We start from the raw sequence: 26632 nt of genomic DNA on the forward strand, positions 1-26632 counted from the left end.
CGGTTGTCGCAGTGGTCAAGGCGATAGGATGCCTTCTGGGATGATTTCTAAATTTGTTATTAGCTAGGTGGTAGGCTTAATGCAGAAAACGATGGTTATTAGCTAGGTGGTAGGCTTAATGCAGAAAACGATGGTTAGGAACCCATGTTAAACTGTAGGTTCAGTCCAGAAAAACTCTAGTTGGAAAGAAGGAGACTCTAAAATATAACAAAAAGCAATATAATTTGTATTTATTTACGTGTCAATAAACATGTGAATACTTTTGCATAATTCTTTTTGGAAGGAAATGATAAAATTGGCGTATTTGTAATTTTTCTTAATTTTTTTTAAATAAATATTACACTAGTTAATGTTTCATAAATAATACAATAAAAATTGTAGCATTTTCTTTGTCAAAGTTGACAATTTTTTCCTTTACATGTTTTCAAACATTTCCACACGTCTGCTTGTGTTTCCTTTACGAATATCCCTCAAGGTTTTGAATTTGTCTCTTCCTTCTAATAAATTGATTCTGTGGATCCTATCAAGCTCGGTTTCCTCAGAATGTTTTCTTGTCTCTTCAAGTTGCATTTGAAGTTGCTGTATAGAAAAATGGGATTAGTTATTCATCATTTGTTAATTATAGTTCGGTCTAAATCTTCATAGAATCAAAAAGTGATCAAGCCAAGCCTTCTCGAGAACAACTTTCTAGAAAGATTATAAAAAATACATCTGTATATTATTACGGTCAAGTTTTAGTTAACGGTCTCAAAGAGTTCCCAGGTCGCGTTACGGTAATACGGTCAATCTAAAGTGAACTGAATACGTGCCGCGAAACAAAGAACGTTTCGCTCTTATGATAATAGTACAGTGAAAACAAGAACTTTTGTCAAAAATACATACAAATATCAAACAAAAATGGATCCAATTGCACTTATGAATGAAAACAATGTGTTAAAAGCAACTAATCAGCAGTTAAACCAAAAATTGTGATAATTATGTAATGAGTTTGCAGCTGTACGATTAAATATGCAAGGCCAGTCAAATATATCGAGGAGACAGAAAAAAAATTAATACAGGAGTATTTCACCGACGAGGACGAACTAGAACGAGAAGTAGACCAACAATCCGAATAGACAGAAGTGAAGAATAAAATGGGGAAGAAGTCCGAGATGACACCTTCCCCGCTAGTAAGACAATATGAAGGATATATTGTATGGAACAAATGAAATGCATTATAGAAGTATAAAGAAACATCTGATTCAAATGAAACAAAATAAGGACATGACGGATAACCCATTCAGTAAACTAGAATCCACACATATCAATTAAAAAGTGATAAGAGGTACAGCGTAGATATTTATTAGGAGACTGCGACCGTTACGCCTGTTGTTAAATAAAAACAATAAACTCAAATGGCTTAAAACTTATTAAGGCCATTTCACTGTTTTACATCGTTTTAGTACAAAATGAGAACAACAAAACCATTTATGACGTAAACTACCTAATAGATTACAAAATAAATCTAGAACACTTGAATAATCTAGATGTGCGAAGTGTGCTGGTAACACCATAGTAATCAATGCAGAAAGAGGAAACCTGCCAGCTAAAAAGGGTGTGTAGTGTACATGGAATAATTAAAAGAACTTAAACCAAATAAAATGACAGCTGTACAACGATTAAGACAACTCGACAAAGCTCAAAACTCTGTAAAGTCATCTGCCACTGAAAATAACAAATCAGAAAAAACAGCAGTTCCAATGGAAAAAATATATAGGACAAAAAGCCGGATAATAACGATAAACGCATTAAAGTAAAAAAGCAGGAAACTGTAATCAACGAGCTAACCATCGTCGACATGCTATTTAGACAGACATGCGACACAATTTCAGCCAGTTAGCAAACAGGGTAGGAAAATTATAAAAACCCCAAAACAAGTTAAAGAAAAACAAAAATGAGTAATGTGCTCTTAAGAATTATAATATGAAACCCAAATAGGCTAAATCAGCGAGTCTAGGAACGTAACTATTTCTGACAATAAATAATAGACATAGCTCTCATATCGGAGATTCATTAATCCAAAAAAACTACATTAAAATACGAGGTTATGATGCATACAGGACACTACATCTCAGTGAACGTGTTCGAGGCGGAACAGCTTAAGTAAAATAAAATATACAGCAATTCCAACAAGACGAGATTCTTATAGTTCTATAAAATGAGAAAATTGCTACCGCCGCATTACTGTCGATTTCTGGAAGAATATTAACACTTAAACTTATTTCGGTTGGAGTTCCATAGGGTAGTTAGTGTCTTGGGACCAGTTCTATATCTTCTCTATACTACTGATATATCAACAACAAAAGAAACAGTACTTGGAACATTTGCTGACGACGCAGTTATAATGACAAAAGATGTATCTATGTCTAAGGCTATATAACAAGTACAAGTAGAGGTCAACAAGATCTACAAATGGACTAGAGACTGGAAAATACAGCTTAATAGCTCCAAATCTGTACAGCTTAATAGCTCCAAATCTGTTCATGTTAATTTAGTGTTGCGGCGAAATGATAAAAACATAATTATATCGCTTGACGAATGCCCGATTCCTGAAGCAGAATCAGCTAAATACCTCGGAATATATCTCGATGGTAGGTTAAATTGGAAACATCATGTTCGACAAAACGCAGAGCTGATTGAACTCAAAGTTAAGCAACTGTACTGGTTAGTCGGAAGATACTCTACATTTGATTTAAAATCAAAAAGACTGGTTTATCAGTTAATCATAAAGCTAATTTGGACCTATGGAGTTGCAAATTAATGGAGGATAATTATGGAGTGCTTGAACTAAGACGTCAAACCAACTAGTAAACCAACATACCCAAACCTACGAAGAGCTGCACGATGACCTCGGAATCGAATTGATACACGAAGTAGTCCAAGAGTTCGCATTAAAACATGTAATAAGGTTCACGAAGGAAATCAGAAGATTGAAGCGAACCAAACCACACGAACTTGTTAAGTGTATTCTTAACTTTTGCTTAAGTAGATTAGTTTTAATCTAATTTGGGAAATACATTCTGATGTATTAATGCCGTACTCGACAAGTACAAAAAGTCATTAATAAAAAAAACTGTTAATTAGCGGTAAGTTACCTTTATGGGATCATTTAAGTCACTTTTAACGTGCTTGTATTCAGGTAGTGTGTTATCGGCATTTGGCATATACTCCAGCTCGTGCTCGATCTGACTCGCCCGTTCCATTTCACTTCTTTCCAGCTCTCTCTGTCTTCTCTCCTCTTCTAACCTACGTTCCTCCTCTTGCTGACGGAGTATTTCCTCCTCTCTTTTCCGAGCCAGCTCGACTTCCTCTTGTAACCTTCTAGTTTCCTCATCTTTCCTAGATACCTCTATCTGAATTCTTTGCACTTCTTCATGCTTGAGCCTGATATCTTCTTCAAGTTTCAGTTTTTCGGCCGCTTCCATATTCTTAATCTCCTCTAATCGGGACATCATGGCTTGCAATTCTTGTTTTTGACTCTCTAACTCTTCTTTGGATCTCTTCAAGTCGTCTAGTTGATGTTGAAGTTTCCTAAAATTGAATGTTATTCACGTCAACGTTTTTATTTTTCGTTTGACTGTACCTAATCGTTCTTTCGGCATCCAGCATATTAGCATTTTTTCGTTCTAGTTCTACTTTAAGATCTTCCAGTTGTTGTTTGTACATAGTTTCTCGTCTTTCCGCCTCCTCTCTCGCTAATCTTTCGTTGTTATATTTTTGTCTGTAATTTTCAGGGGATTTATTGGATGGTCAGTATAATGGTGTTTTTACTCACCTGATTAGGACCTTGGTTTTCCTTACTTCGTTGGCCTTTTCTTTCATTTTAACCACATCTGGGGTATCGGGCTTCCTCCTTCGAATATATAGTTCATGGTTTCCAATTCCCAAGGAAAGTATAATCTTGCTAATTCTCTCGCTGGTGGTGATAATGGCGAATTTTTTTGCCATCTTGTCTGTGGGTTTAATGATGAATTTCGTGCCTTTGATTTTCAGATTTTTTATTTCCGACCATGGAAATGAGGTGGATGGATTTAATCTGAAAAATGTCAATGATGATGCTAATGGTGGCAGTGTTGGTTTATTTGATGTCTTTTACTTGTCCTCCTTTTTGTACATATCAAGACCCAGAGCTGTTACTCCCAGTTGCAAATCGGTGCCCTTTACATTTTTTATGTCAAAATAGATAACTCCGTACATTTCCAGGTTTTGCACTAATTTCAAATATTCCATCATGGCTTCTTCTTTATCCAAACCCCTATGCTTAACCCACATGCCTGTTATATTATTTTGCCAATCTGTCTGGTCCATTTTGTGTTGCTTTAAGACTCTAAAATTATCGTCAGCTATAATAATCTTCATCTTTTTTCTACCGCCCTGTCATACCTATCAGGCAAGAACGTCTGTTTCTTAAAGAAATCCTCATTAAAATTCTCCTTATCGTAATCGCCGTGTTTAGCCTGAAGCGCGTATGAAGCTAACAGCACCGCGGTGTCCGCGGCGCAGAATATTACATCTTTGGTGATGAACGTTTTAACGTGGTTGAAGAAATACTCGATCGTAATTGTTTCGATAAGCTCCTCCACATCTTCCGGGTAAAATTTAACCATGAACCTAAGGTTTACCAAGCTCTTTTGGAAATGGTGCAGCGACTAGAACAAGTACGAAAAATATTATTGTAATTCGTATATATCTTATCGAACAAACAAAAAGCTAATCATGTAATTTGAATTATTTGATATTTTCAGATATATCCTCGAAATGTAATCATTTAATCTCGTGTAATTTGTTAAAAATAGTTGTTTTCTCATAGTCTTATTTTAAAGATAACGGTTAATAAATTTTTCATTATAATATATAGAAAAAACTGAAAAATGATTTCTTTAAATTGATCAAGATATTTGTCATCATTTTCTACAATTTTGGTACAGGTTAGTCTGTTAAGTACGCTGGGTACGACAGAACTTCCCATTCGATTAGTGTATCCTTCACAATTTTTGTAACGTGTGTCATGCAAGAGGATGACTGAGTTTGTTATACTATTTCTGGTCTTCAAAATAGCTTTTTCAGTCAATTCTTGTCATCACCATTTGCCTCCTTTTAGATCCTTCCCAAGACCTGGAAACCGTTGGTTCATAAACTGTTAGGCTGTCTCAATGTTTTTAAGAGTTTCATCTGATTTTTTTTCCAATAACTCTTGCTATTCATTGACTTCGAACTTTTTTGATCTTCTTTCTCTTGGCCATCAAAATCACCACTTTTCAAGCGTTAAAATTAAAACTGAGATTTGGGATATGAAGGAGCAGCATCACCGTTAGTTTATAAAATATTTTGTTGGGTTTCGGTAACAGATTCCTTCAAATTAAACAACAAAGTAAGGAAAACGCTATTTTGAGCGCTTCGTTATACTGAACAAGTGGATAATGCTAAAGGAAAAACTTAAAAGCGTCGAATTTAACCGTTAGTTTAGGTTGTTTAATAGTTATTTACATCGATGTTTCGCATTTTCACCAATAAATACCGCTGTTCTATGTTCGTTAGTTATTTGTTAGTCTTGAAATGTAAAAGGATTTTCAGTTTTTCTTGGGAAATTATCTGAATTGCCAGTTTGGCATGAGTTTAATTGTGGCAACTGGCAATGTTGTAGTGGATAAGTCAATTTCTGTCCATTATTTGATGAAAAAGTGTAAAATACTACCAGGTGTACCGGAAAGTCATTACCGGCTTCTCCAACAGATTTTTCGCTAGGCTAAGTATACAATGTTATGATTTGACATATATGTCATTTTATTCTACTGACATCAAGCTTTAAAGCTATACATGTTATATTTTGCGAAAGTAACACCGTCATAGATTTATACCTCTTTGAAAATGTCAAGTTTCGTCACTGGAAACATGCATTACTTTTATATTTAATCAAAAGAATAAAGTTGCTGCTGTTTGTTCGTTTGCTTTCTGGTAGACCGAAAAATTTTGGAGATGCGAAATTGTAAGAGTTACTGGATGAAATCCCAACCCAAACAACAGAGACTGGCAGAAGCGGTAAATGTGACCCAAGAAACGATTATGGTAAAAAAGGCAAGATTAATTGCAAAAGCCATATTAATTGAATGACAGGAAAATTGAATATCGAAAAATCGTCTGTGGAATACTGCTTCAAAGATATGATCGCAAGTCATTTCTGGATCGAATAGTGACGGGTGATGAAAGGTGGATTTATTTTGAAAACCTTAAGCGCAAAATATCATGGCCGATCGACTGCAAGGCCAAATCGTTTTGGTCGCAAGCCAATGCTCTGTGTTTGGTGAGACCAGAGAGGCGCGGTGTATTGCGAACTGTTAAAACCTGGTGAAACCGTTAATAGTGATCGCTGACGATAACAAATGATGAATTTTAATCATGCATTGATCGAAAAACGTCCAGAATGGACCCGCAGACACGGCAAAGTGATTTTATAATATGATAACGCACCGTCTCATAAAGCAAAACTGATCAAGGAAGGGTTGAAAGTATTCGGATGCGACATATTATTACACCCGTCATATTTCTTAGACCTTGCCCCGTCCGATTATCAACTTTTCGCATCAATGGGACATGCGCTTGCAAAGCAACACTTTGCCAGTTTCGAAGAAGTTAGAAGATGACTCGATGAGAGGTTTTGGTCAAAGGACACAATTTTTTTGGGATGGCATCCATAAATTCCTTGAAAGATAGAGAAGATGTTTAGAATTAAATGGCCTATACTTTGAATAAATACATTTTTCCATTTTCTCGATCATTATATGGTTTTATTCCAAAAAAACCGGTAATGACTTTCCGGTAGATCTGGTATTCACTTTGCTGTGAAAAGAAGATTATGTCGTTAATTTTTTGGTACAACAATGTACAAATATGTTTAGGTATTCTATATTCATATAAATAATTGGGTTGGCAAGAAATTCATTTCGGTTTTGCATTATAACAAGTCAATTGAAAAGTTCCCGGCCTGACACATAGATGGCGCTACTAGAACTAAATTTTAAAAACTTTTTAGAATTAGAATAGGATTTTAATTTGAAAAAAAAATTAAATACAAAATACTGATATACCAAACAGAATGTGCTGCATGAAAAGGGCTTTGAAACATATGATAAATCAAAACGGTTATGGTTGGCACGGTTGCGATATGGTAGGGCTGTTGATATCTTTCGGTCCTACAGATAATGTTGCTTCATCGTCGCTTTGGCACTTGAATGTGGTTCATTGACGACGTTGAAAACAAGCTATTTTTTGGACAGGGCTCCCGTAATCGACGCTGTGGGAGGATCGATTGTTCGACGACGTGGTAGCTTATTTTCTTCGACGACGAGACGATGGCAATTCTGGTAACTCGGCGAAGACATGACGAGTCTACGGTGACTGCAATCGGTACCTAGCTTCTGGAGCTGCTATGTGACTAATACGTAGTTACATACGTTACGGTAATTCAGAAAAGATAAATAACTTTCAAATCAAAATGTCTGCCAATATGACGGAGACGGCGAGCGAGGGAAGACATTATGATTTAAACATAGTGCCGAAAGAAATGTTTAGTCGAGACGCTAATGACTAAATAGTGATGGCAAAATCTCTAAGAGTTCAAAAGATTGTGAAAGAAATAAAATTTGGACAAAAAAATTAAAAAAACATGAAATGAAATTTAAGGTTCATTGTTCCAACACTAAAATAAAATTTAATGAGGAACAAATGTTTGAAAGAATGTGATTCTGAACGAACAAAAGTAAAATCGAAGAAGAATCCTATTAAAAATATTGAAAATGTTGAAACAAAAAATATAACGGCCACGTAAAATACACCATGTTGCACGTACCCTCCATTTACGATTCCAAACCCAATTTTGCGAAAGATCACGTCGGGGTCACCAATTTAGGGTAAATGATATGGCTCGGTGAATGGAGGTGAAACGTAATGATATAGTAGTATTTACATTATGTGACCGTTATTTATTGGTAATATAAAAAATGTAGAAAATATAAAATTGATAAAACGGATGGCAGCGGTGTTACCTGGTGACGAGGCTTGGGAAGTCGATGGGGGCACGTCTAAACCAAACGATGGTCGGTTACTGAATGATCGGAAATACCCTTCAATAACATCCCAGATAAACGTCTCGGTGTTGCCAGCTATCGGGCTCTAGTTGGCGCTGCTGGCACCCCGCCCGTGTTCAACATCTGAGATTATATTTCTGGGTATTTTGTAGACCGTTATTCCACTATATAAAATTCGACATGCCTCAAGGTCGCTACACAATCCATATATTTTTTAGTTAGCCCCAACCCTCAAAAGATGCGTGTATAAACTTGACAACTGTCGGATCATTAGTTTGTGAATTATAGTGTTTTGAGTGAAGCAACTTTTATTATTGTGGAAAAAATGGATAAACAGGAATTTCGCGTGTTGATAAAATATTGCTTTTTGAAGGGAAAAAAATACATTTGAAGCAAAAACTTGGCTTGACGCCGACTTTCCAGACACTGCCCCACGAAAATCAACCATCAAGGATTGGTATGCTAAGTTTAGATGTGGTGAAATGAGCACCGAAGTCGGTGAACGCAGTGGACGACCAAAACAGGTTGTTACCTACGCAAATATTAAATAAATCCACAAAATTATTTTGAATGACTGTAAATTGAAATTGAATGAAATAGCAGACACTCTAAAGATATCAACTGAACGTGTACAGCATATCATTCACGAATATTTGGGTATGAGAAAGCTCTGTGCAAAGTGAGTGCCGCGCGAGCTCACTTTTGACTAAAAACGATGAGCTCATGATTCGGAGCAGTGTTTGAACATGATTAAGCGTAATAAACCCGAGTTTTTGCGTCGATATGTGACAATGGATGAAACATGGCTCCATCATTTCACCCCGAAGTCCAATCGACTGTCATCCGAGTGGACTGCATACGATGAACCCGCTCCAAAGCGTGGGAAAACGCAGCAGTCGGCTGGCAAGTTTATGGCATCTGTATTTTGGGATGCGCATGGCATAATTTACATTGACTACCTTGAAAAAGCAAGGACCATCAACAGCGACTATTACATAGCGTTATTGGATCGTTTGAAAAAGAAAGTGCTGCTTCACCAAGATAATGCACCGTGCGCCAAGTCAGTGAATACGATAGCAAAAATCCATGAATTGGGCTTCGAATTGCTTCCTTATCCACCGTATTCTTCAGATCTGGCCCCAGCGACTATTTCCTGTTCTCAGATCTCAAAAGAATGCTCGATGGGAATAAATTTTCGTCGAAACTGAGGCCTATTTTGAAGCAAAGGACAAATCGTACTACAAAATGGTATCGAAAAGTTGGAGGGTCGCTATAATCAGTGTATCACTCTTGGAGGGAGTTATGTTGAATAAAAAATCTATTTTTGTCAAAAAAATGTGTTTTACTATGGTAGGCCAGATAGTTTTCAATTGACGTGTTAATGACATGAGTAATATATAACATGAAATTAGTAAACAATAATATCATGTCATCTATTGTTACTATTCATTTTGTGACTACAAGCTCACGTATATTGCAAAAGAAACTGATATAAATAGCAGATATAAATAAATCTTGATAATATAAGTAAATATCGAATACCTTCGTGTTGTGACTTCGATCGCAAGGTAGTACCAGATTAGGTTTGTACGAGGAACACCACATAACTGAATTACAATGTCTGACGAATTATGAATTATAAAAAAACAATTTCTAATTTAATAAAACTATGAAAATGTTATACTAGAACTTCTCTCAGTTATGAACCCTCACCTTCTTCGATTTATCGATCCAAACGTCTTCATTTTCCGTTCCTTTGTAAGCCAGTCCGAACCACCAATTTTCCTGGATGCCTAGAGATTTGCAGAGGTCCTGGAATAACTCCCGGCCGCTGGTTTTAGGCGCCGCTTCCAACTCTATATCGTGACATGGAGTGTGAACCGTTAGCTTCATGGTTCAGCCTGAAATGAACGTCGTCATTATATTTATATAAATCTTCTGAATACGTACAGATTTTCAAGGATTATTTGAGATCACTTCCTATTTTAAGCGATCGTGTGTAATCCGATCACATTTTTGACGTGCTTTCGAGTGTACTGTTTTTTAAACCGACTACTAACTCAATATTGCGATAATTAGAACATCATTTTGCGGTTGATCAAAAGCTAATTATATTTTAGTTTGATTGATTTGATTTGTACGCGAAAACGTTGTATTGTTTACAACGTATGAGTAAGTGGATCTTTTGTTTAGATATGCTGAATCTGATTTGTATACACTGACGCATATGTAACAGGAAGCAACCGTAATTATTAATAATGTCAAGATGTTATTTGTCATGTTAATTCTAATGAACCACTGTAATTATTATAGATGACGATATTTTACATTTCATCTCTCTATGCTCATTTTAACAGTTCTACCAAGACATGTCAGCTACAGCTATCTCTAGGACTATAATTTTTAAGCAAGTTGGTGTTAACGATTATGGGCGAGCCAGTTTTATTTGTTTATTTTATCTTAACCATTTTTCTTTTTAAAATGCAGACAAAGACATGTACCTAATTAATGTAAATCATTAATCCTTACGAATATTTATGATGCTTACAATTCCATTCCAATTCCATCTGGTAGTTAGATATTTTAGACATTTTATTTTTAGGGAATTTATGTTTAGTACAAAGGTTTCAATGATAGTGTGAAGTAAACTCAACAAGCAACATATGCTGACGATAAAGCGGTCTTATCATCATACCCCTAGTTTCATCTCAACAAAATTCATTTGTGCTTAAAAACATGGCACATTAAGCCGAATAAAGCAAAGTCTACTCATGTGGCGTTCACCCTGCATAAAAGGGCTTGTCCTCCGTTAAATCTTAGTAATCATGAACTTCCGCAAGCAGATAATGTTAGATATCTGGGAATGGATCTGAATCGATGCTTAGCTTAAATTGAATCATATATAAATCAATTCTTACATGCCATTGTATAACAAAGATCCCATCAAACATTTAAATATAATAAAAATAAATATTTACTACTGATAAAAAATCAAAATAAAAAAATTGTATGGGTTAGTTGGAAGATACTCCTAACTTAACTAAAATTAAAGATACTGCTCTACCGGTTTATTATAAAGCCTATTTGGGCTTATGGGATTCAAATATGTGGCTGCATTTTTTTTCGATTAATTATCAATGTTATAGCTATGCTTGTATATTGACGCAAGTATAACAGTACAATAGTATATATATATATATATATATATATTATATTTATAATAAAATAATATTATAAACTAAGATTGTATTAAGCATATCTAATGTAAGGTGTAACAGGTCAATTGAAAAGTCCCTGGCCTGAGACATAGATGGCTGAATTAAATCCATATGTTTTTTTAGTTAGCCCTAACTCTCAAAAGTTGCGTGTCTAAATTTGACAGCTGTCGCATCATTAGTTTGTGAATTACAGCATTTTGAGTGAAGCAACTTTTGTTATTGTGAAAAAAATGTACAAAAAGAATTTCGCATGTTGATAAAATATTGCTTTTTGAAGGGAAAAAATACAGTTAATAAGCAAAAACTTGGCTTGATGACGAGTTTCCGGACACTGCCCTAGGAAAATCAACCATCAAGCACTGTTATGCTAAGTTTAGTCGTGGTTAAATGAGCATCGAAGACGGTGAACGCTGTGGACGCCCAAAAGAAATTGTTACCGACTAAAACATTAAAAAAATCCACAAAATGATTTTGAATGACCATAAGCTGAAATTGAAATAGACTCTCTAAAGATATCAACTGAATGTGTACATCATATTATTTACAAATATTTGGGTATGAGAAATTTTTGTGCAGAGTGGGTGCCGCGCCAGCTCATTTTTGACTAAAAACAATGACGAGTTGATGATTCGAAGCAGTGTATGAAGATGATCAAGCGTAATAAACCGAGGAGGTTTATTACGTTTGATCATTGAAATAAAGGAGTTTTTGCGTAGATATGTGACAATGGATGAAAATATGGTTCCATCATTTCACTCTGAAGTCCAATCGACAGTCATCCGAGTGGACTGCACACGATGAACCCGATCCAAAGCGTGGGAAAACGCAACAGTCGGCTGGCAAGGTTATTGAGTCTGTATTTTCGGATGCGCGTGGGATAATTTTCATTGACTACCTTGAAAAAGAAGGACCATCAACAGCGACTATTACATAGTGTTATTGGACCGTTTGAAGGACGAAATCGCTGAAAAATGGCCGCATTTGAAGAAAAAGAAAGTGCTGCTTCACCAAGACTATACACCGTGTCACAAGTCAGTGAAAACGATGGCAAAAATCCATGAATTGGGCTTCGAATTGCTTCCTCATCCACCGTATTTTCCAGATCTGCCCCCCAGCGACTGTTTTCTGTTCTCATATCTCAAAAGAATGCTCTCTGGGAAAAAATGTTCGTCGAGTGAAGAGGGGATCTCCGAAACGGAGGCCTAGTTTGAAGCAAAGGACAAATCGTACTACAAAAATGGTATCGAAAGGTATGGCGTCTGTATTTTGGGATGCGCATGGAATAATTTTCATTGACTACCTTGAAAAAGGAAAGATTATCAACAACGACTATTACATAGCGTTATTGGACAGTTTGAAATGTGTTTTACTATGGTAGGCCGGGGACTTTTCAATTGACCTGTTAATTAATAAAAAATATTATCTTTTTTATCTATCTTTATCAATTTTATTATCCTTTGTTAGTTTTTAAATTACTTTTAATTAAAGATAATAAAGTTTTATGGTTGTAGTTATAAAATATAAATTATAACTATTTTATAAGGCAGCAACTGATGTTCGCTTAAATTGTGTGAACGCAATCATTTTTAAGTTTGTTGCTTGAATTGGTTTTGTTTTAAGTGTTTGTAGCCAGTTTGGACGCCATAGAATAAAAGGAAATCTTCATTTTATGTTGCCCATATCTCCAATGTTGCTTATTACATGTATATATTGATTTTTTCTCAGAAATTCACTTTCAGTTCTTCTATACATACAATATGTTGAAGATGTGATAGTTAACGCGTAATAGTTACTTAGGATTGATTTGAATAATTAAAAAATATTTGTTGCAGTGTCATCAATTAAAACTATAATCCCATTATATATGTTTAAGGAATGTTAACCCAAAATTGTTTAGAGATTTTTTTTTGGATCTATTAGAGTATACGGAGTCAGAAATATACATCCTTCAGCTAGTATATTTGAAAAATCATCAATTCATTTTTTATATTTTATGATAACTTATATTTCAGATAAGTTACATTATTTTTAACAGGATATTCAGCAAGGCCTACTAATTCTACTGACAGGATCTCGCTAATCTCTTTTTCTCATTGGACGTCCATTATTGTTAGTGCTAGGATAGAAGCAGGGTAGTGGTCACAACATGTTTATTATTGTCGCTATTATACGTTATATATTATGACTGTCTATCATTGCTATTGACTGAAATTGTCTAAGAATGTTATTAATCATCATGATTATTCTGCCATAGTTGTTGCACATTATAAATATTCATAGAATAGATAATCATCTATTCTTATATTTCATATGTATTTTCAATTTCACAATGTCATTCACAAGTTTGAAAAGTGTTCAGAATTGTCGTCAGACCATTTTGACACCAAGATATTGTACGTCTAGAATTAGTTTTATTTATTTATTGTGTAAATAGCCGCTATATTATTTATTTTCGTTTGGTTAAGATATTAAATTGTTTTATTAAATTATAATTTTTATTTTACACGCGGGTTTAAATTTAGTTCTATGCCCGTTTTACAGAAAAACTGCATTGAAACACATAATTTGACTTGCAATAAATAAAATGTTTAAAGCTTGAGATTATAGTTGAGTGAGTATACGAATAAGTATAAAATCTCTCGGATTATTATTGTCTGATTAAATTTTAATATCTGACTTACGTTGTAAGTCTATTTTGATATTTTGTCCTCGTTTAAATTTTTTTTTGACGATATTACAACATATATGCAAATCTGTTTGTTTTGGTTCTAAAACGTTAAAGGTAATAATAATTTTTTTCACAAGATTTCTTAGTTGTAATGTTGAACTATTATAAAAGTACGCTAAAAGATTTTCTGTCATTTCTGCACTAAAATTTGGGCAATATCTCTTCAAGAAAAATAAACAGTTAGCTGTCAGTTTATTAATTGTTCAAGTGTTAATATGGCAGCGGTGTGTGACAAATGTTGGTGAACATGAATGTCGTGAACAAGATTCAAATATCAAGAAGCTCGCTATAGTATATTCCGACTAAAGATCTGCGTCTCTATGCTGAGAAAATTCCATTGATATGATCCATTGATCCAAGAATTGAAGTTTAATAATCAGACACAGTGAAGAGAGTTTATTAAAGGTTGAACGGACAATTGACCATCAACAAATACATTCCCATTGAGAGATAAAATCAAGAGATGAATCCTTCTCATTCTTATTTTCACTTTGGTTAATCATCTATTGATCGTCGATCTTCCTTCAATGCATCCGCAGAGTCACTGCTTGGTGCAGTATTCTTCAAAAAGGAAGTGGCCTAGTAGTGATTCTTACTGAAGACCGAGTTCTTTTTGCCTAATTTGGATGATATTGATATGGATATATAGCACATACCGCTCCATTGACGGAACCACATGTCATTCACATCCATATCATTTAATTTGAACCACAACATATTGGTTATAATTGTTCTTAGCGTTTGCATTTTATGGAATGAAAATGAACAAACTTTTTGTAGATGAATTACCACCTGCTGAATCTGTTGTCGACTGGCATCGCTCCAGATTTTTTAACAAAAGAGTCTGTATTTTATGATAAATAACTGTCTGTTAAAATATGTCTTATGAAACAAAGTAACTGTATTTGGTGCTATTTATTTCGTGCTTTTAATATATATGTATTCTGTTAATTTTAAATCTGATGAAAGGGTATTTATTTATACACATGGTATATCTTTGCGGTATCATGCCGATACCGTGTCGAAAGGCCTATCATCTGGTGAGTACGGTGGGTGCCCCATAGCTTCCCATTGATGCTTCAGTAGTATATCTGTGAACCTTGTGAACAGTGTATCCCTCACAACTCTTGCAAAGTGTGGTCGAGAGTCGTAATGCAAGAGGATGATTTTACGACTGTTATATTTGCTATTGCAGATTTTTTTGCAACTATACGTCGTTCAATGTATTTAATTAACGTCGATAGCCATCTGCTATAATAGTTTCATTCGATATTAATGAATCGTAATACATTACGCCTTGATGATTCCACTATATACATAGCAAGACTTTATGTTCGTGAATATTCTTTCGGTCCTTCATTCTTTCTTTCTTCCTTCTTTTCTTCCTTAGATCATTCTTTCTATATTACGTAAGACGAAAACAAAGCAGACTCAAAATTAAAACACTGTAGTGGTTAGTTCGAAAATATTTCCAACTTAAGTGCAAATATGGGGTAGTAAGACATCTAACTGACCAGTACTTCAACGCTGCCAAAACAAAGTTCCTAGATTGATTATCAAGGCTTATCGCTACGTAACCAATGACGATCAACATAGATAAAATACGAAGTAAGTTTATTATATTAAAGCAATTTGCAAGCGATACAGCTACTGTTCAACGCACAGGAAATCATAAAATTGAAGCGGACGAAACTTTTTTTTTTTGGACGTTTTGCTTGTGTATTGATACAAGTGATTGATACAGCAGAACAATAATAATAACTGGTAAATTAAGATTGTGCTAAGCACACTTCTTCACACATTATTATTTTCCTTCTTTTTGTGAACAAAAAATGATTTTTATTGATATTACGGGCAAGAGATATGTCAGCTTCTATATCATATTTTTGAATCGAATTCCACAAATTTGTAGCTATATAAATTATCTTAGAAATGCAATCTTTGTGTAAATTGGCGTTTTAATGTTTAAAGGCTTTAATTATTCACGACTGAAAAAATAAAGGCGCCTGATTTTGTAGGAAAGGTGCATTAGAATAGATAACATTTTATACCGCAAATAAAATTTTTAACGTCTAAGATAAGGTTGTGTTTCATGATGTTGGTTCTGGATTAACAAGATGTTGAAAAAATGTTGTTATTAATATATTTGGGTTATTACTAATACGTTGTAAAACAAACTCGTATACAATAATGTCCTATTAGTTAAATAGTTTAGTTTAATTATTATATTACTGACTAGGATATGTGATGATGAAACACAATTTTTATATTTTCTAACTATTTTAAAAGACCACACTTTATTACTAAATAAATATTGTGTATATATCAGGAATTATTTTGTCCAAGTCCTGCATATTGTCGTGTATCAGGATACATTGCTTATTAAAGTATGAATGTAAATTTTACTCCCTAGAGTAACAATCTTGATGACACTACAAATATATATACGTATTAAGTTAAATATGTTCAAAGTATTGCTTCAAGAAAATGTTGAGTTTACGTACTCTGGCAATTTAGGTGAGTTTCCCAAATGTTGAGCTTTTCCAATGAGACTAATTTTGAATATAATTGATATACTCATCGCTAAATAGCTCTTTCATTATTGAATAGTTTTTTAGATAATTTTTGAGCCAATTCTACCTCTCTGCAGCTTAATAACGGCTTTCATGATATGATGGAAATGGATATAGAATTCGTTATTGCTTTCTATATAGCTAGAAGCTCTGGAGCCCGCACCCGTGGAAGTTGAATCATTTATTTGTTGTTCAAGCAAATATGTTTATTATTTACTATAAAAACATATCTTATCACTATTGCTTTTAATACCTTTTTTAACGTTTCTTGAATCTATCCCCTTTTAACTGATATATTTATAAAATTGCTTTATTTCTACACTTGCTTACTTGCTTACATTAGCTTACTTTTATTGATTTTTGAATTTTCTGAATTAATTAATTTTTTATACAGTTTAGCTCAAGGACCTGCTTTTCAGTGCTGTCATTTGTTAAATGGCTGATTATATAAAGAAGACTCTAGGGTGGTAAAAAAATTACTTGCGCTTCCATATCACTATTTTCAAGATGGCAATAGCCGGACATCTTGCTTTAATAAGAATCTTGTGAGGTAAACTTGATTTTTGATATTTGTTTAACGACTTAGACATAATATTTTGTTGCCAGCTTGGTTGGTGCAGTGGTCAAGTCGATACTATGCGACAAGGCAGATTTGAATCCTCCTGGGGCACGATTGTCAATTTATGTTTGTAATTGTTTATAATTGTGATTATCGATAAGGCAAGGGTGCAACATTCTATAAGAAAAATCATCTCAGTCACGCCAGCAACCAGGCAGGATAAGACCGGATGTTTGGGATGATCTCTAAATTGGGATCACTCGTTAGCCTGTAAGCTTAAGGCCAAGGACCGCGGTTCTGAGCCCACCTCAAGAATTAAATCCAGTTTAGATAAAACCTAGTTGGTAAAAGTTAGATTTTGCTATATAAGACTCTGTTACTAGTGTAATATGTTACTTTTTATTATCTTTTCCTAATTGGTAAGTAATTTCTAACGAATACATTTCCTCAAAAATTTGTTATTGTTTTCAGTATTATTTATTAATAAAATTTGACATTAAACACAAAGTATCCATAGTTCTTGCAGTTGTTAATAAGTATAAAATGAGACTAATGCCACATATGGATGAATAAGATTTTATACGTTCTATCTTATTTTCTAGGACTGTTGTGATAGGTTGTTCAAATGGAAAAATTATGGATGGATTTTTTATTCTGCAAACCGCAATTAGTCCACGTTACAATAATAATCTGACTTTATTGAATTACCAGTTGGTATTACTGCTGCACTTCACAAATTACTTTCTGCATCCAAAATCTGCTTCATAAACGATCTTTTATATAGTGCTTACCACCACCACTCAATACTTATAATCTTCTTCGCTATATGTTCGCTGCATTTCCTATGGATTACGTATCTTCGTTTGTAAAGATTCACCTTTGTTGTCGAATAGGAACATGTAAGTCGACAACCAACCAATAATATTACTAATAACTTGATGACCTTCAGTATTGAAAATATCTAAGGTTTGTTGACAAATTCTAACATGTTTTGCTTTTTGAATGTGTGTTATACAATGGTCTAATTTTCAGATTTGATTGTTTTCCTTTCCTTGTTGTGTTCCTTTTTTACTGTAGCTATATTTTTAATGTTAACAATCTTTAAGATCCCTAACCATGTCATAATTTTTAGGAATTAAAGGAAGGTGACTTTATTCTATATCTTTATTTGTGTAGAATACATACTGTGTCATTTCTATTTGAATATATTTCTGACCTATGGTTGCTGCGACTGACTAGAATGTAATCTAATCTGAAGCGGTCAATAGTCTTTCGCTTATTATGGTAGTTAAATTGATTGTCCTGGATTCCAACTAATAGGTCTAAAAGTGAAATTATGTATTCACCAAAACGTTTGAACTTAATAAATCGGAGGATTGTGGAAAGAGAGGACATGTCACGTTATCTTCGCTTAAAATCGCAGTTTCTTCGCATTAAAGTGGTTCAATTCAATAATCATGATTCTGTAGTGATTACCATTTGTGTTTCATTGTTACCATTGTGCTATAGTTGCCACTATCGTTTTTGATAACAGAGTCTAATTCCAATGACTGATAAATTTCATGAAACAGTGTTGCGACAAAATAGTATTTTATTTATATCAATAAAATTAAATTATTTTTTTTGCAATTCGTAAAAAATATGCATCGCATATCGAGACAGTTTAGGGATCTAGTTTATTAAAGATAAGGGATATATGATTAAGTTTATATATTATTTGCAGTTATTAGGTACATTATAGGAAAAAAGTAGTATATTGTTTACACAAATGCAAAATAGTTCTATGGTGAATTGACATCATGGAAAACTCTCTGTTATGTCATCAAATTTCAATAGGGTACGCTGCCCTTGAATATCTGAAAATTTACATACTGCCCAATGCACATGTCCCATTCAAGCTTGAAGGTCATAGAATCGGGCTGTAGAAGGTTTTTCTCCGTCAGCCTTCTCAACATTCCAGCAATGCTAATTTAGACCTATAGATTGTCACCAGAAATCCATGTATAATTCTCACCAATTTTTGTATCATTTTTACATACCTTTAACATTATCACAATTTAGTATAATTAATTTAAATAATTTTTGTATAACTTAATTTGAGTCGTTATCGAAATAAATGTTTTAAACTAACTGGGGTCGGCGGATTAATTTAAGAAAAGAACAGAGACATACATTTCAGAAATGTACATACATTTACTTTACTACACGCTTCAACAGTCTTTTTTAATATAATAGCCTCATTATAGACTAAATAAAATATTGGATGAAAATGGTATAATCAATGGTGATTTCTTTTTGCGCCTATTCACTAAATCTACATGTTACTGGGTGATCGTGCGACTTTTCTTCAATATTTTCGCAAAATCCTCTATAAAATGAATATATAGCTCATTAGTACAACACTTGACGTGATGCGATCAGATATGCTTTCAAATGACTACAAAAAGAGACATTTTGACGTTGCTCACTCAATTGCTCAACTGTGATTATTGGAATTTGAGCTCACTAAAACTAGAGAAACCATCCAAATTTGGATAAAACAGTGGCGATTCTGAAGATCATCAAAACTAAACTGACTGCACACCGATCACATATATATCTTTGGCCGTTTCTTCAGGAGAGAGGATATTTCTAGAGGATATAGGAGAGGAAACCGGTTGGTGCACGATGATGTGATTTTTTTTAAAATTGTTTGGAATTAAGTTAAGTTCATTAAGTTCATTCATTCGTTAAGTTACGTACGAGTATCATCTATTATTGTAGACTGGTACATAAGTGAAAAAAGTGTAATGAAATTTGAAGTGTAACAATTTGGAGGGAACCAAGTGACCATGATGCAGATCGTTATTTTTGCGTTGTAAATCCACTTAAAGGTAAAAATTCAAAGAAAACATCTTATGCTGATCTACCATCGACATCCGCTGCAATATCCCATACAGAGAAAATGGAGTTTACTTGATTTTGATGTTCCAATATTCGGTACATTAAAAGCATGATTGGGGATTGTATTTGTTAGTTAATAAGAGAAACTTATAAGAGCATGACAGGAAAAGTTAAACTGTTCTTTCTCCAACAATTGGACTGTATTTTAAGACAAATAAATCATAAATGGAAGTTCGTTATATTTTGATAAATCATTTTAATGTAAAAATTGTATGTGTTTTTATAAAGGTAGTTTTTAGCATTTTTTTCCACATAAAATCAAATGGAAAACTATTTCTTGTTTTTATTCTTATTTCTGTAGACCGGAGTAATTACATTTTTTTCTTATAACAATTGCATTTTTTCGATAACAAATTTTATTAAATTAAATGAATTTTAATTATTAAATTTTTATATATAAAAGCTTTTTAAAAACATTATTCACCCACACCTTGTAATATAAACCAAAATGCACAGCAAAAATATTGCACCATTCGTTATCTAGATTTTTTCACTTTAGCAATTGTAGCTTGACAGTAATAGTTGTACTAAATCCTTAAATGAAAAATGTATATGGAGTTTATTATCTATAATTAACTCTAATGTACTCTCGTTATATAATACACATTTTTATTATAGCATGCAATTGAAATGAAAATACAGGTTAAATTATGGTCGATATTTTTACAAACTGAACATATTTTTAACGCTAATTTTTATTGATAACACTGACTAATATTCCAACAACTAACCTGTTTTAACTATGATATTCAACGTTTAATTCTCCAGTTAACCCAAGGTAGTCACGTACGAACACACTTAAAACACCGAACGATATAGCGAAGTATGCCAACTGACAATGAGCATTTTCAATTCCGATGTTGTGTCTTTATCAGAACTGATAAGATTACACCAAGTTAACGTAAGCGTTGGATTTTACTACAAGTTTTTTACGATAGTTTTTTGGTAAGTTTGAATGAACGTGTTTTATTTTTGACTCGATTTAGTGGCGGGAAATCCTGCCGGGAGATTTACTTTCCACGGGGAATCGATTTTATGAAACAATGAAAACGTTCTGAAGTCGTTCTTGTCGGATAATCGTCTCCGAATTATTATTGGAGATAAACAGATTATGACATATATTTTCAATTACGGGTATGCAGTCGATTTTGATAAGTTAAGTATATGATATTATTTTTATTGTCATATTCAGCGAAAGGTAAATTTATAGAGATATATTTTTTGTCTACATTTTCTACTATATTAGGAAGTTTAATAAGCTTGTGGACAAAGTTTAAAACAGATTTACAGTTGTAAAAATGTTTTTATTTTTCAATGTATTTTCCCTTATCTCCATCACATTGTTACTACCTCCTCCAAATCACGGATTCCTTTATTGTAGTAGTTTTCTACGAGGTTCTTGTATATATTTCGTTCATTTAAAAAGGAATTTACTGAAAACATTACATTATATTACAATATAACAGGTCAATTGAAAAGGGTGATACACTGATTATAGCGACCAACTTTTCGATACCATTTTTGTAGTACGATTTATTCTTTGCTTCAAAATAGACCTCAGTTTTGGCGATCACCTCTTCATTCGACGAAAATTTCTTCCCAGTGAGCATTCTTTTGATATTTGAGAACAGCAAATAGTCGCTTGGGGGCCAAATCTGGAGAATATGGTGGATGATGAAACAATTCGAAGCCCAATTCATGGAGTTTGTGGACAAAGTTTAAAACAGATTTACAGTTGTAAAAATGTTTTTATTTTTCAATGTATTTTCCCTTATCTCCATCACATTGTTACTACCTCCTCCAAATCACGGATTCCTTTATTGTAGTAGTTTTCTACGAGGTTCTTGTATATATTTCGTTCATTTAAAAAGGAATTTACTGAAAACATTACATTATATTACAATATAACAGGTCAATTGAAAAGGGTGATACACTGATTATAGCGACCAACTTTTCGATACCATTTTTGTAGTACGATTTATTCTTTGCTTCAAAATAGACCTCAGTTTTGGCGATCACCTCTTCATTCGACGAAAATTTCTTCCCAGTGAGCATTCTTTTGATATTTGAGAACAGCAAATAGTCGCTTGGGGGGCAAATCTGGAGAATATGGTGGATGAGGAAACAATTCGAAGCCCAATTCATGGATTCTTAACACGGTGCATTGTCTTGGTGAAGCAGCACTTTCTTTTTTTTCAAATGCGACCGTTTTTCGGCGATTTTGTCATTCAAACGACCCAATAACGCTACGTTATAATCGCTGTTGATGGTCCTTACTTTTTTAAGGTAGTCAATGAAAATTATTGTATGCGCATCCCAAAATACAGACGATATAACCTTGCCAGCCGACTGTTGCGTTTTCCCACGCTTTGGAGCCAGTTCATCGATTGCAGTCCACTTGGATGACTATCCATTGGACTTCGGAGTGAAATGATGCAGCCATCATTAATCCATTGTCACATATCGATGCAAAAACTCGGGTCTATTACGCTTGATCATCTTCAAACACTGCTTCGAATCATCAACTTGTCGTTGTTTTTGGTCAAAAGTGAGCTCGCGCGGCACCCACTTTGCATAGAGCTTTTTCATACCCATATAGTAGTGAATGATGTGATGTACACGTTCAGTTAATATCTTTAGAGTGTCTTCTATTTCATTCAATTTCAACTACTTACGGTCATTCAAAATCATTTTGTGGATTTTTTAAATGTTTTCGTCGGTAACAACATCTTTTGGGTGTCCGCTGTGTTCACCGTCTTCGGTGCTCATTTCACCACATCTAAACTTAGCACACCAATCCTTGATAGTTGGTTTTCCTGGGGCAGTGTCCGGAAACTCGACATCAAGCCAAGTTTTTACTTCAACTGTATTTTTTCCCCTCAAAAAGCAATATTTTATCAACACACGAAACTCCTTTTTATCTATTTTATTCACAATAACAAAAGTTGCTTCACTCAAAATAATTCACAAACTAATGATCCGACAGTTGTCAAGTTTATACACTCATCTTTTGAGGGTTAGAGCTATCTAAAAACATATGGATTTAATTCTAGTAGCGGCATCTATGTGTCAGGCCGGGGACTATTCAATTGACCTATTATCGTATATACAACAACAACATTTTGAGCCTCACACAAAGTTCTGTTCGTTTCTTTTTAACATATTCTTTTCACTTAAGCTGAAGTTTTAGTCTTAGCTGATATCAAAGTTAAGCACTTGAGTCACTGTCATGCCCAAGCATTTTAACGGAATAATTCTATTAATGATATTACTTTTTTGAATATTTTTTATGTCCATAATACGGTGTACTTAATCAATTGTCGAGTACTTGTTTCTAAGCCCAAATGTATAATCGCAACGATATGACAATATAATTGCTTATATTAATAATTGGTTTGAGTCACAATATGGATATGCTTGGGCGCGATGATGGTGGTCGATAAGATATTTTACTGTTTTGAGCCATTTACCTTGGTTTAGGGTAGTTATCATAAAATATTTGCATATCTGCATGCATGACATATTTGGCCGAAGGTTACAGGTCATCACATATTATAGTTGTATTATATTATGTAATAAATAGTATATAATTAAATGACTTTTAAATTTAAATGTCAACTAAAATAAAATATAGTGATTTCTACTCATTTAGCTGAAGCAGTGTACTTATTCATTCAAAATGTTAATCAAACTCAAATGATTCTCCTATTGGTTTCCTACAATATGTTAAAATTAATAATAAGATATAAGGAGAAACAAATGTCCACTAACGCCAATAACGCCAATCCTTCTGCATGACATTGTATAAATGTGATGATGATTATGGATTACTTCCATATAGATATGTTTCTATTAACATGATATTGTTATGTTACCAGATAGTTCTTGAAAACTTTCAGAAAATAACGAAAAATATCTTCTCTTGCCTTTTGATGACAGAGTACAGGTTAAACTATATTATATTGTTCTTTTTGTGTTATTTATATTGCTTAAGGTGCTTTCAATATTAATTAGTTAATATAAAAACCAAGAAAAACTTAAAGAATTAATGTAACAAAAAGTAATATAATAAAACAAGGCTATTACAGAAAAACAAAAGATATAATTACCGAATAACGCTACATTTGTTGTCACAGTTAATCTATTCGTATGGTTCCCCTTTTTGTTGTCTTTGTTACTTTTTCATCGCATGTTAGCGTCTGGAAACAGTTGATTCATCAACTTCTTGGGAGTTCGAACTTAGTTATTGTTCAATAAGTCTTGTATTTGAAAATTCAATAAAACTTCCTTGCACCTTCAGACCGTTCTTAGCCATTGACATGGAACTACTTTTGTATCATTGATATCTAATCTGGCCTTGGTATATTACGAAGGAAGATCATTATGAGCCTCTAAAAGTATTTTAGGGGTTGTCCAGTATATTTACGCAAAGTAAACATGTAAAAAATTATGAAAAATACTTCTATTGTCCTTTGATGATATATATCTCTAAATGTATCGATGTTTCCACTTTAATTAGATAACATTGAAGTCAAGAAAAAAATTATACAATAATCATTCACAAAATAGGTAAATCAACTGGAAAGCCTCAAAATTAATACATGATATATGATAAAAACAATATAAAGGCAGTATAATAAGGTAATAGTTAAATAAGGTTCCTATGAAGTTACATAGTTCATACGAAAAACAAAAGCGAAAATTGTCAAATGATACGGGGAATAATAAGACTCTTACAGTCATGTCGAATATCATGCCTTTTTATTAGATTATTTTAACAGAATTTATTATTATTCAAACACCCCACGTAATGTAATATAATTTTTTTATTTAGATTATGCCTATATTAACTAATATCATTAACATGTGAGGTTATGCTACAATTTTCATTATTTTGTTAATGTTGACACAATTCTTATTATAGATATAATTTTAAATATTTTAAAGTCAATATAATATTATAACTGTTTCAACAATATTTATATACATATAAAACTAAACCATTATTAAGCAACCTGTATTAATCGCATTTTTAAAAATAAAACTAACAAAGGTAATACTTTAATTCTAACTTTAATTCTTTAATTCTGATAAGACATAATTAATTCATGAATACATTTAGCTTAAGGAATTCTTGGTCTACTTATATATAACAAGATTTGAAATGTATATTAGGGATTAAAAAACACGATAAAACAGTACTCACCTAACAGGTCCTCCTTAAAAATGTCCATCATTTATAATAGACCTAACTGAACGAGAAAACAAAAAAGTTTTGCTGAATGAAGGCGAAAACAACCAACTGACAAAGCAAAATCGGCAAGCGGTGTACGTAAATAGGTATGGTAAATGCATTCGGGGTTGCCTTGACATTATTTTCGATTCGCACTTGTTCGTCGTTACAGATTGATTACGTATATCTTTGTGTCTGGTGACGAAATTGCATAAATAAGGAAACGAACGCGGTATCTTTATATTGCGCTTTTTTTTTGTTTACGTATTGTTAATGAATTGTGACAAAATCGTTAAAACTACCTACCTATAGTACATATTTAGATTACATGCATAATGAACTTGCTTGTATAGGATTACTTATATATGTATATATGTCTTAATTTTATATTTCCGTAGTTTTACGGTTAACAAGTTTCTCTTTATTAACCGGCTTTGATAAAGAGGGAGGTTCTGTGTTCGGCTGTATATGTATATATATATATATATATATATATATATATATATATATATATATATATATATATATATATTTTAATATATTTTAATGTATGTTCACTGATTTCTCCGTCAATTATGGGCCGATTTTCAAAATTCTATTTTTTATTCGAAAGAGTGCACTTCCGAGGTGCTCCTATTGGAAGCAAAGGCAAAATCTGATGGGGACAAGGGCGAAATCGAACGAAACCCTCAAACTTCAAAGGCTTTGTACATAAAGCATTCACATATTTTTTATCTAAAATAATCAGATATTTGTGTATAGTGTCATTACTGAGCTAATGTGACGGAAAATCGGAGGTCGTTCAGTACAAAAGCCATTCAATTTCCTTTTTGAGTACTAACCATAGCATATAAGAGCTCGTGGAAATATTGTAGACAGCTGCTTCTATGGTGTAATCATTAGGGCGTTCAGTTCCCAAACGGAGGTCGCCACGGGCTACACTTTTACTTGGCCTACCCTTTGTAATACTAAATAAAATAGTTGCGTAATTTATTGAGTAAATATCTAACATTAAACAGAGAAAAATAAAATATTTATAAAGTTGGTAGTAGTTAAAATAATATTGCAAATAGATGAATGGGTACCTAATAACCCTTCTAATTAGGTACATATTTTATTTTAAAACGTTTTTTTGTGTTAAAAGCCTAAGTTTGAGAATTTTTAAATATTTAGTGATTTCCTTATTTATTATTTGGAGTCGGTTCAATTTTTTTGTTAAAAATATTTTATTTATTTTGCAGTTCAAAATACATGA

The 26632-nt window shown here is 33.2% G+C and overlaps 2 protein-coding genes across 4 annotated transcripts in view; one reads left to right on the forward strand and one right to left on the reverse strand.

Moving 5' to 3' along the window:
* Positions 1-203: 203 nt before the first annotated feature.
* On the reverse strand, positions 204-25487 carry LOC143190444 (moesin/ezrin/radixin homolog 1). Of its 3 annotated transcripts, none has more exons than XM_076394751.1 (8): positions 25351-25487; positions 9837-10024; positions 4423-4688; positions 4136-4366; positions 3815-4075; positions 3623-3760; positions 3135-3570; positions 204-579 (listed from the first exon to the last, which is right to left on the reverse strand). In XM_076394751.1, exons 2-8 carry the CDS (start codon positions 10014-10016, stop codon positions 415-417), a joined length of 1677 nt encoding a protein of 558 aa, XP_076250866.1. In that variant the 5' UTR covers positions 10017-10024; positions 25351-25487; the 3' UTR covers positions 204-414. The 3 variants fall into 3 exon arrangements, with proteins under 3 accessions (XP_076250866.1, XP_076250856.1, XP_076250874.1); XM_076394741.1 differs by lacking the exon at positions 25351-25487 and adding an exon at positions 20876-21021; XM_076394759.1 differs by lacking the exon at positions 25351-25487 and adding an exon at positions 10074-10199.
* Positions 20970-26632, forward strand: part of LOC143190459 (moesin/ezrin/radixin homolog 1-like) — a 71534-nt gene continuing 65871 nt past the window's right edge. The window contains exon 1 of the mRNA XM_076394779.1: positions 20970-21089. The gene's annotated coding sequence lies outside the window, so the exon portion shown is untranslated. The remainder of the gene's footprint in view (positions 21090-26632) is intronic.

The sequence above is a fragment of the Rhynchophorus ferrugineus genome, unplaced genomic scaffold (genome assembly GCF_030347505.1).
Source record: "Rhynchophorus ferrugineus isolate W39M unplaced genomic scaffold, kcgeb_rfMv2 rfM1, whole genome shotgun sequence".
Taxonomy (NCBI): Eukaryota; Metazoa; Arthropoda; class Insecta; order Coleoptera; family Curculionidae; genus Rhynchophorus; species Rhynchophorus ferrugineus.